This window comes from Anomaloglossus baeobatrachus, chromosome 2 (genome assembly GCF_048569485.1).
Source record: "Anomaloglossus baeobatrachus isolate aAnoBae1 chromosome 2, aAnoBae1.hap1, whole genome shotgun sequence".
NCBI lineage: Eukaryota > Metazoa > Chordata > Amphibia > Anura > Aromobatidae > Anomaloglossus > Anomaloglossus baeobatrachus.
In genome coordinates, this window is record NC_134354.1 from 438559044 (window position 1) to 438571300 (window position 12257).

At 44.1% G+C, this 12257-nt stretch overlaps 1 protein-coding gene across 2 annotated transcripts in view; it reads left to right on the forward strand.

Annotated features, from left to right (window-relative positions):
* POR (cytochrome p450 oxidoreductase) overlaps positions 1 to 12257 on the forward strand; it is a 438013-nt gene that overhangs the window by 25923 nt on the left and 399833 nt on the right. For both annotated transcript variants that reach the window (XR_012750515.1, XM_075336269.1), the window contains exon 2: positions 5109 to 5307. Coding sequence is in view for 1 of the 2 variants with exons in the window: in XM_075336269.1 (XP_075192384.1) it covers positions 5123 to 5307 (185 nt within the window). In the remaining variant the exon portion in view is untranslated. The remainder of the gene's footprint in view (positions 1 to 5108; positions 5308 to 12257) is intronic.

Genomic DNA, 12257 nt, shown 5'->3' on the forward strand with positions numbered 1-12257 from the left:
CAAAAACCGGACGGGCCGCATGTCAAAAACTTATTCAAAGGATGCGGTTTTGTCGCCGCATCCGTTGCATAGGTTTTTGAGCCGGATTGGCCGGCTCTGCTAAAACCGGAGGTGTGAAAGCAGCCTAAGAAACCTATTATTCATCTCCAGAATTTGTGTCCAAGAAGTTATGTTCATTCTTTTTATTTATTTTTAGTGTGTCCCATAATTTGCTACGTATTACTGAAATCATGTACAATCAGGGTGCAGATAGCACGTCTGCAGTCTAGTGGTGGTCACAGGAGGGGTGTGTTTTTTGTTTTTGTTTTTGTTTTTTGTTTTTTTTTTAATTAGAAACAAACTTAGTTTTTTTTTTTATTTTATTTTTTTTTTCATATTTAGCAAATACTTTAATTTCCTTCATAATGATGCCTCCAGATCCAGAGACCCCCACCCATCCTACAGTAGAGCCCAGAAAAGTGTGCAGCCCAGTAGACAGGAACATTGCAGCCCCTGTTCACTCTATTGTCTCCATACACTGTTTTGTCTGTACATTCAGAAAGTATCTGCGCGCTTTGGCTTCCTGAGCTCTCCAGAGAAGTGTGCAGCCCAGGAAACTGGAACTTTGTTGCCTATACTTTCCAAAACACGGCTTTGTCTGCACGTTCAGAAAGGAGCTGCACGCTTTGGTTTCCTGAGGCTAGTTTCACACTACGTCTTTTTAACATCCGCTGAAAACGTTTTTTTAGCGGAAGTACGGATCCTGCTTTTACAGCAAATAACGTATGCAAACGCATCTGTTATTTTGCAGGATCCTGCACTGGATGTTTAGGGGCGGGCATTGGAGTCATGTGATCGGGAGTGAGGGGAACTAGACTGGGAGGAGGCTTCTGACAGCTGCAGACGCTGGTAACCAAGGTAAACATCGGCCTTGGATACCCGATATTTATCTTGGTTACGAGTGTCTGCAGCTGCTAGGAGCAGGGCTGCCTGCACACGTAACCAACGTAAACATCGGGTAACTAAGATAAGTGGTTACGCGATATTTACCTTGGTTACGAGTGTCCGCAGCTCTCAGGTGGGAGAGAGAGGAAGGGGGAAAGACAGAGATAGAGAGAGAGAGAGAGAGAGAGGGTGAGGGAGGGAGTAGAGAGATAGACAGATCACGCGAGACTGGTTCTGGGCATGCTCAGTACTTTCTGGGCATGCTCAGTACAAAAGCAGGATCCTGTCTATCAGCACGCCAGCGTTCACCTGCGTTTGCGTGCGTTATAGTCAGGATCCAGCAATTTGCAGTATTTGGACGGAGCTCAAAAACGCTACAAGTAGCGTTTTTGAAACATGTTAAAAAACTGCAAGTCACTGGATCCGCACTATAACGCACGCAAACGCAGGTGAACGGATGTTAACGCGAGTCCATTGCAAATGCATTGAAATGAAAACGCATTTGCACTGGATCCGCTTGTCCGCTAAAATAACGTTAAGGACGGATGTTAAAAAGACGTAGTGTGAAACCAGCCTGAGCTGTCCAGAGAAGTGTTCTGTTCAGTAAACTGGAACATTGTAGCCTATGCTTTCTAGTCAATCCATTCACTGCATTGTCTGCATGTTCAGAAAGGAGCTGCAGAGTTCGGCTTTCTGAGCTCTGCAGAGAAGTGTGCAGCTCAGGAGACAGGCACTTACCATATTAGGCTACATGCGCACGCTGCATTTTTTGTCGCGTTTTTGCCGCGTTTTTTGGTGCAGTTTTTTTGCTGTCACAGCAAACCACCTGAGTGACTGAAGTGAGGAGCGCGATCGGCGGTGCCGTTACTCAGGTATTTGCTGTCACAGCTCGAGTCCTCCACCTGTGAGCACACATCAGGCCGCGACTGAAGTGAGCCGCAGCTGGAGGACTCATGTGAGTGACAGCACCGCCGATTGCGCGGCTCACTTCAGTAGCAGCCTGAACCGCAGTGAACCCGGCCATGACATCATTGCTGCGACACCCGCCGTACTGCGGGACCCGTAGCTGTGACGTCAGGGGTTCACCACAGTTCATTCTGGTCGCTGCGGATCTGTCTACGCTCACAGCTGGCAGCCATTCTGTATGACCGCTGGCTGTGACAGGACAGGGATGTAGCAAAGCTAGAAGCGTCGTGGGACCTCGTGTGGATTACTTCGGACCTGGAAGGGTGTTTTGGGGGTTAATAAAGTGGTGAAAGAGGGTGGCTTTTTCTTTTATTTCAAATAAATGATTTTTATTGGCTGTTTGGGGTTATTTACTTTCGCTTACAGATTAGTGATGTGGGGTGTCTCGTAGATGCATAACATCACTAACCTAGGGCTTAGTGGCAGCTATGAGCTGCTGCCATTAACTCCTTATTACCCCGATTGCCACCGCACCAGGGCAACGGGAAGTGCCAGGTCCAGTGCCAGAATTGGCACATCTTATGGATGCTCCACTTCTGGGGCGGCTGTGGGCTGCTATTATTAGGCTGGAAAGGGCCAAATAATGATGGCCCTTCCCACCCTAATAATATCAGGCCACAGTTGTCTGCTGCACCTTGGCTGGTATTAAAAAAACTAGAGGATCCCATGTCATTATTTTACTTTTTTTTTTTTTTTTTTCAATAAATCAAATAATTAAAAAAAAAAGAGCGTGTGGTTCCCTCTATTTTTCATAACCAGCCAAGGTACAGCAGACAGCTGAGGGTTGCAGCCTGCAGCTGCTGCTGTTCCTGTGCTGGATATGAAAAATAGGGGGGACTCCATGTTATTTTATATTTTATTATACCACATAAAATAAAAAAAGCTAACCAAGCTGGCTTATCCCTCTATCAAGCTATTCTATTATTTCTTTCTATGTATTCTTTCTGTTGTTTCTTATTATCTAATCTATATGTTCTTATTATCAATCTATCCATCTAGCTATTCTTTCTATTTTTTTCTATCATCTATACTAGCTATCTATCCTTTATCCTTTGCTATCATATTTTTTCTCCTTTAAAAAAACACAATGACAAAAACGCACCTACATTACCAGCGTTTTTTGGGACATTTCCAGGCTCTTTCTGACAAGGTGCAGTTTTGGCTGCAGTTTGTGTGCAGAAAAAACTGCAGCGTGTGCATGTGGCCTTAGCCTGTACTTTCTATACAATCCATACACTGTTTTGTGTACGCTTTTAGAAAGGAGTTGTGTGCTTCTGCTTCTTGAGCTGTGCACTTTTCAAGAGTCTATTTGTGTGATTGGTGAGGGTCTAAGGTCCTGGTCCCTTATCGATATACAATCAAAGTGCTTGCTAAATATAAAAAATCCGTAAAAAATAAGAAATATAAATGCGGTTGTCCGGGACCAAGATATCGATTGAGCCATCAATACTGAATCGACAGACAGACCCTCACTACATATGCCCTGGAAATACGGCAGACTGAAATCTGAACTTCCCTGTGTACAGAGCTACACACCACTGTATACTGTGTAGTGGCCATTCTCAGGTACTGCAGAACACATTCCCTTAAAGGGAACCTGTCAGGTCCCATATGCGTTCTGACCTAAAAGAAGGGTAATGTGTGGCCTACCCATCCCTGTGTTGTAATATTGTGTAATATGAATTTATAAAAAAAAAATCGTTTTATAACTTACATGTTCCCTATGTAAATAGGAGAGGCTCTAGTCCCCTGTGAGCGTGATACCATGGATTTACATGAGCGACGTGCGCTTGAGCAGCCAGCAAGTAAACACCCGGATATTAAGGCTGCTTGAACGGCAAGCGCTCACGCACGGAATCTCCAGGAGCTTTCCGTAGTATCGCGACCCAGGTCAGCCCCTGGAGGTCCCTCGCGTGTGTGCTTGCCGTTCAGAAAGTATGCAGATACCCAAGGGGCGATGCAAAGCCCAGGGGACTAGACCCTCTCCTATTTACATAGGGAACATGTAAGTTATAAAACATTTTTTTTATAAAATTATATTACACAATATTACAACAAAGGGATGGGTAGGAAGGGGTTTCGAGGCCACGCATCACCCTGCTTGTAGGTTAGAACTCACATGGGACCTGACAGGTTCCCTTTAAAATAAGAGCAGACCTGCAGCGCATATCCAAATAAAGTGCATGGTGCTGTGGCTGCAACCCAGAAGACTCAGCAGAGTCTGAATATAGGCCTCCTAGGCAGCACAGCGTCTCCAGTTAGCACTGTTGCTTTGCAGTGCTGGTGTCCTGAGTTCAAATCCCACTAAGGATGACATCTGCCAGGAGTTTGTATGGTCTCCTTGTATTAGTGTAATGTTCTGATTTTCGGGTTTCCTCCCATGCTACAAAAAGGTACTAATAGGGAATGTAGATTGTAAGTCCCAATGGAGACTGTGATGATGTCTGTAAAGTGCTGTGGAATTAATGTGGCTATAGAAATGTATAAAATAAATACATATTTTAATTTTCACTTTTTCTATATTTATTCTACATAACAAATGTGAGGCACTTACATCACATGAAGTTCATCAGGCCCAAGAAAGCGCCTTCTTCAGATGGGGCCTTGCACTATGCACTCATCTCACTTGGGTGTAGGCCTTCAAAGTGGGCTAAACTCAGAGAAGGTAGACTCCAACTATTATGCCTTACACAGATAGGAGGCGTGTATGGCCGTCACACCCCAAAATGTACACTGCAGAAGACAAAAATAGCAAATTGATTGTTGATTTAAGGATTGTGCTAGCTAAAATAAGTGCTAATTACTAGGCAATCTACGGAACAAAAATGGCATCCATGTGAGCCGTATTGTTATGCTGATTTTCAGTTGGCAGCAGCTCCCTGGGTGGACCTGTTTGGATGGGGTACCTTAGAATATTACTCAACCCGAATATGCAACTGGAGATGCCTCTGACCTAGTACAACTTGGACAAATGGCTCCCTCATTGGGGTTCTGTAACAAACCAGTTTAATAATTTGTATTATTTATTATATATATTTTCTATTGTTCCCTAATTCAGCGTTCTTTATGATCCCCAAAGTGTTTTCCCTAACAGTTTACTTGTCCACTGCGCAATATTCCCTTGTCATCCCATGGTTTATTTTTTGCAAAATGCTGATCAGATTTTTGTCTTTCTATTATAACCCTATACATTTGTTATTTGTTTTTACTTTTTTTAGTATCCAATATAAAGATGGGTGATTCCTGCGTCAACCAAGATGTGTGCCAGTCAGAGGAGGGGAGCAGCGTTGCTGAGGAGTCTATGTTCAGCATGGCGGACATGTTCTTGCTATCACTCATCGTTGGCTTGCTGACTTATTGGTTCTTTTTCCGCAAGAAGAAAGAGGAGCCAATTGAGTTTAAAGTTCAGACCACTGTGTAAGTGTTTACTATGTTTTTTCCATGTTTAAGGAGCCCTCACATGAACTGTGTATGTGTAGTGTAGTGTCAGTTTGTTATACACTCGCCTTCCCCCATCTTCTCCGGTATCCTTTATTTTTTTTATTTTTTTTTTTCCCACTCATGGTTAGTGGTTGGGTGAAGCCATTTATTGTCAAACTACTGTGTTTTCTCTTTTTAAATCATAATGATGACCAACAACATCCAAATGACCCTGATCAAAAGTTCACATACCCCATTTCTTAATTGCCCCCTCTAACATCAATCACAGTGTGAAGTCTTTTATGATAGTTGTGGATGAGACTCTTTATTTTTTCAGATTGTAAAGCCTCACATTCTTCTTGGCAAAAAGCCTCCCGTTCCTGTAAATTCCTGGTCTTTCTTGCATGAACTGCGCTTGAGTTCTCCCCAGAGTGGATCAATGATATTGAGGTCAGGAGACTGTGATGGCCACTCCAGAACCTTCACTTTGTTCTTCTCTAGCCAATGACTGCTCGACTTGGCCTTGTGTTTTGGATCATTGTCATGTTGGAAAGTCCAAATACGTCCCATGCGCAGCTTCCGGGCTCATGAATGCAAATTTACCTCAAGTATTTGCTGATAACGTGCTGCATTCATCTTTCCTTCAACTTTAACCAAGTTTCCTGTGCCTTTTGTAGCTCACACATCTCCACATCATCAGTGATTCACCTCTGTGCTTTACAGTAGGAATGGTGTTCCTTTCATCATAGGCCTTGTTGACACCTCTCCAAATGTAATCTTTATGGTTGTGGTCAAAAAGTTCGATTTTAGTCTCATCACTCCAAACTACCTTGTTCCAGAGGTTTTGAGGCTTGTCTCTGTGCTGTTTGGCGTATTGTAGGTGATGCCTTGTCCCATTTGCGCAGTAATGGCTTTCTTCTGACGACTCGACCATGTAGCCCATTTTTCTTCCAAGTGCCTCCTTTCTGTGTATCTTGAAACAGCCACACCGCTAGTTTACAGTGAGTCCTGTATTTCAGCCGATGTTTGTGGGATTTTTTTTTTTTTTTTTTGCACCCCAAACAATTTGGCAATGTGCGCACTGAGTATTTTTCACGGTGTTTTTGCACGTTTTTCGGGTGCGTTTTTGGCCTCAAAACTGCATGACTTTGCTTCCCTAGCAAAGTCTGACATTTCATTTTTGCTGTCTGCACACAGGTTTTTTTGGGGGTTTTTTTTAGCTGCGTTTTTAAGCTAAAAAAAAAAAAATGGACATGTCAATTCTTTCCTGCGTTTTACTGCGTCTTTCACCCATGCACTGCATTGGAAAAACGCAGTGATCAAAAACGCACCAAAATGTGGTAAAAATGCATGCGTTTTTGCCGCAGGTGCGGGTTTTTGCAGCCAAAAACGCAGCGTCAAAAAAACGCTGTGTGCATACATAGCCTTTTTTTTCCAGTTGTGGCTGAAATGTTTATCTACCTGATGATCTGCTTTGGTTTTTACAGAGCCCCTGATTTTCTATTTGTTTATCACAGTTTTAACACTGCTGACTGGCATTATCAATTATTTGGATATACTTTTGTATCCCTTTCCTGTTTTATACAGTTCAACTATCTCTTCCTGTAGATCCGTTGACAATTATTTTGCTTTCCCCATGACTCACAATTCAGAAACGTCAGTGGTTGCATGAAAGATGCAAGAGTCTGTCTGAATCCTGGAAACTCACTCAGCTTTTATGCACACACTGATTACAAGCAAAGAGGTCACAAGCGAGGATATTACCTTTATTATCCATTCAAACCCATTTGTGTCAACTTCTGTGCATGTTATCAGGCCAAAAACACTAGCTTTGATCAGGGTCATTTGGATGTTTTTGGTTATCATTATGATTTCAAGAGAGAAAACATAGTAGTTTGACAATAAATGGCTTCACCCAACCACTAACCATGAGTGGAAAAAAGATTTTGTGTTATCATTCATATTCTCTGTAAAAAGGCCAAGAAAGCAAAATATATGCCGGCGTATGCAAACTTTTGAGCACAACGGTTTATACAGTGGAAGGCAGATCATGCATTTGTCCACAATAAGGGCTTATAAGAGGAGCTTTTCCCATCCTCTCCTTTTTGACAGACCTCACTCAGATATTATCAGAGATGGGGTTTTTTTTTTAGTTTTTTTTTTTTTTCACAGACCCATTGACTTGCATTATCGATTTTTGATCCAACACGCTTTTCAAAATCAGACATTTGTCTGCAATATTTCCATGGACCTCTCAGTTCATGAAAAATCACAGATATGTGAATAGACCATCACAGGTACGGGTTCTATCCATGAAAACCAAGGATAACGCTCATACGAGAATATTGGATGTGTGAATGAGGCTTAAATGGGGTGTTCAGCACCCCTCACCCCTGCCAATTAGTTGTTGTCGGTCCCAGCAGCAGGCAGCTGGAAATGCTCAGTCCTGAAGCTGCTCCATCTTCTGATAGTGGCTGCGGTTGGCTGCTGTACATCTGCCTCCTATTGTTTAGAATGGATCTGGCCTTATAACAGGTAAAACTTGCAGAAAAAGGAATCTTCAGGTAACCCTGCAGTGAATATCTGCAGCGCGCCTTTAAGTCTGGGCATATTTATTTTTGCTGCATGTGATTGATGTTTTCTGAAGTTGAATCTGCATGTGTTATACTGCGCATTGCATTCCAAACTGAAAACCTGCAGCCATTATGGCATGTGTAAACACTGACCAAAGTGGGTTTTGGATTTACGTTATTCTGTCCCAATTTAATTCATCTTATGGAGATGACCACGTATATGCTGCAACTTTCACATATGGAAGTGACCTAAACTGGAATTGGATCTTGGACCTATTGAATAAATCCATTTAAATCGTAGGTTTACCCATGATTTACATGTGCTTATTAAATTAGGAAATTGCGTTGATGGCCAATCGGATGTATGCTTTAGCTTACCTGATGATGTTTGAAGAAGACTGTAAACCTTCAATGTAAGGTACTCAAGTCTTTGTCTTTCCCATCTTAGGACATATTATTAAGTCCTATAGCAATGTTAAAGCCGGCATCTGAAACTAAAGGCCCCGTCACACTAAGCAACATCGCTAGCAACATCGCTGCTAACGAACAACTTTTGTGACGTAGCAGCGATGTTGCTAGTGATGTTGCTGTGTGTGACATCCAGCAACAACCTGGCCCCTGCTGTGAGGTCGTTGGTTGTTGCTGAATGTCCTGGGCCATTTTTTAGTTGTTGCTCTCCCGCTGTGAAGCACAGATCGCTGTGTGTGACAGCGAGACAGCAACAACTAAATGTGCAGGCAGCAGGAGCCGGCTTCTGCGGAGGCTGGTAACCACAGTAAACATCGAGTAACCAAGAAGCCCTGTCCTTGGTTACCCGATATTTACCTTCGTTACCAGCCTCCGCCGCTCTCACTGTCAGTGCCGGCTCCTGCTCTGTGCACATGTAGCTGCAGGACACATCGGGTTAATTAACCCGATGTGTGCTGTAGCTAGGAGAGCAGAGAGCCAGCGCTAAGCATTGTGCGCTGCTCCCTGCTCTGTGCACATTTAGCTGCAGCACACATCGGGTAATTAACCCGATGTGTGCTGTAACTAGGAGAGCAGGGAGCCAGCGCTCACTGTGCGCTGCTCCCTGCTCTCTGCACGTGTAGCTGCGTGCACTGGTAACCAAGGTAAATATCGGGTTGGTTACCCGATATTTACCTTAGTTACCAAGCGCAGCATCTTCCACGCGGCGCTGGGGGCTGGTCACTGGTTGCTGGTGAGCACACCAGCAACTCGTGTAGCGACGCTCCAGCGATCCCTGCCAGGTCAGGTTGCTGGTGGGATCGCTGGAGCGTCGCAGTGTGACATCTCACCAGCAACCGCCTAGCAATTTACCAGCGATCCCTATCGTTGTTGGGATCGTTGGTAAGTTGTTTAGTGTGACTGGACCTTTACAGCAGTGACTGGTTCTAGCTTTGATTGCTACTGTTTAACTACTTTAATCAAGGAGAGAAGCATTTAAATAGCTGGTGTCACGGGGTCCTTCTCAAATATCACACAATCAACAAAGGGAGAGATGAGTGAGCAGTCCAAAGAACCTTTATTCCATGTAATCCAGAAGGTCCATAAAAATAATCCACCACACGGGGGGGGGGGGTAAAATAGTCCAGTAATGGCATTAGTGTCCCGGGGATGAGTCACAATCCTCCAGCAGTCCTTTTCCAGACAAATCGGTGTTTCTCATCGGCTCTCCAGGGTGCTGCCTGTAGCCGCAGCTTCTCCCCCAGAGCAAAGGATCAGTCTTCTTGCTTGTCTCTTGTAGTACTCAGACTGAATAGTCCCCCAGGTAAGCGAGAGTTTGAGTGGATTCCAGGCCCCCCTCCCTCACACCTAGGGACAGAAGGCAGTGGGTGATTAACCTGCAAACAGGACAATGTACACACAAGGCAAGAAAATGGTAACTGAGCTGAGTTAATTAACCTGCCAACAAGACAAGTAATACACAGAATGAATGACGCAAGGCTCCTAAAATACGAACCTACATAAAATGATACACAACCCACAATATCGCACCATCACTGTTTGGTAGATGCCAGCAGCACCCATTGCAGATCTGCCTCACAATGCAAATGTGGGGTGCTGACGAGATGCAATGGCAGTCGGGAAACCTGCTGAAAGTCACTTATGCCACCATCTTTTTAATCCTGTGATGCCCAGCTATAAAAGACATTCATTTCCATTATATGCTGCAATACTGAAGTCAGTTTGACTATTAAACTATATAAAACAATCCAAACTATAGCCAGTTCGCGTCACCCATGAAGATGATAAAAAAAAAAAGGTCAAAAAAATCCCTCAAAAGATCAAATCTCCTTTTTTTTTTTTTTTTTTTTTTTCCCCCTGATTTTAACAATAAAGATATTAAGGAAAGAAAACCTGTTTGGTTTTGTCACGCCCACAAAAGTCCAATCTATGAAAATGTTAAATACTCTAACACATATGGTAAAGCCCGTAAAGATCAAAAAATTGAAACAGAATTACCATTTTTTTGGTTGCTGCACCTCCCCTCAAAAAAATGCAATAAAAAGTGATCAAGACATTGTATGAACCCCAAAACGATACCAATAAAAGCTAGATCAGTGGCTGCTGATCTTCTGCAAGCTTTGTGTTCCATCAGAGTGGAAGTGTTTGGATTAGCCATAACGTCCAAGTTGGGTCAACTCGTTTAGCATGACGCTTGTACTGTATAGTGAGTGGCAAAAAAGAAAAATCCCCTTAATTGCAGTCACTAGAGAGGAGGAGATTGCTGATTGCAACCCTAGTTCATGGTCCAGATCTGTTCTCTCTGGCCATGAGAGGAACTGCACGAATTTCCTTACTCTCCGAGATCGCGGGCTCTGCTTATGATTAGCTGGGCTGGTGAGGCCACACAGATGACATCGTACCAGGCCGGCATATCAAATGTTGCATTGCATTGCTACAAAGGAATACAGAAGCTCAAGAAACTTGTGCAGCTCCTGTCCACAGCCAGAGAGCACTGACCTGGACCGTGAGCTAGGGTTCCACATAGTGATCCGCTCAACTCTAGCAGTCATGTGACATGTGACCACTGGAAAACCCAGCACTGCGATCCTAGGAATCGCACAGGTCTTGGAGGTAAGCATATGGGTTTTAAGAGGTGAGTACACGTAGTAGCTAAATTTTCTTCAAACTGCTTTGTAATTGGCACATGTTTGCTGCTAAAACTGAGGTTTCCCTACAAAATCTGCTCATTATTTGTGCATTTACTTTTCACAGGATATAACCGAAGAAAGAAACACAATGAGCATATACCCTGCAGTAAGTAAATAGTAATAATACATATAAGTAACATGGGGTTCTCAGTAAACACTGTTTTTGATCACAAAAGTGTAAAAGCCGTCTCACTGGGACAAGGTGTACCCCAATCGGGATGGTCTTATCTTCTAGTATTAAAAACTCACTTTGTGTCAACCGACATCAATGAAGCTTTGCTTTTGTCTGCTAAATTGTCAGTGTGAACATGATCATACATGTTGCATGTATACTACCTTGTGCGCTTACTCATTGTTTAGTTTTGCTGTCGTTTCCAGTGCTTTGTACAAACAAGGGTGTGGATCCCTCTTTTTGAGCTAGACATTTCCTCTGTTAAGCTTCCCATGGGCAGGTGTCTGAACAGTTAGGCCCCGGTCCTGCGGTGCCTCCATCTACATTGAGATTGGTTGACAAAAATGAGATTTTAAAGGAAGGGTGTCTCGTTTTTTTTATTTTTGTATTCATAATAGTGATTATTAAATCAAATATTTTTAATACAAGACTAAAATCACTGCTTATTTAGTTTTTATTGAATTGTAATTTTACTGAAGGCACTGGGGGGCTGCCATCTTGGATTTGGTGTCTGTAACGACAGGTACTCGCCTCCTTTGTGGCAGCCCCCAGGGCATAGACTCTGATGGTCGGGCTCTGACCCCATTTAGTAACATTAGAGAAGGTGTCTGCTGTGACCTGGACGCGCCCCCTGCGCTTTCCAGGTCACAGCAGAGGGAGGAGATCAGCGCCATCATTGTTGAGCTCACAGCCATGCTGTTTGCTCCACTTTACCCCTGTCAACCGCCGGGATGTGCGAGTATGGGGCGCTGGGCCGCCTACCCTCCACTCCCCCCGCCGTTAACATCTCCAATGACGCCCAGCTTCCCCCCCACCCACCCCCACCCTCCGCCATCCATGCAGCAGGACTGTGTGTGTTTTGTGTGCATGCAGAGCATGTGAGAACCGGCGCCCCTCCCCCCCACCACCGCCGGTGTTAACGTCTCCGATGCTCCAATGACACCCCCTCCACTCTCCTTGCTGCAGCTGCTGCGGGCGTGCATGCAGAGCAGTGTATGATTACAGACGCCCCTCCCCTCCCGCCGCCGCCACTGCTACTACAGT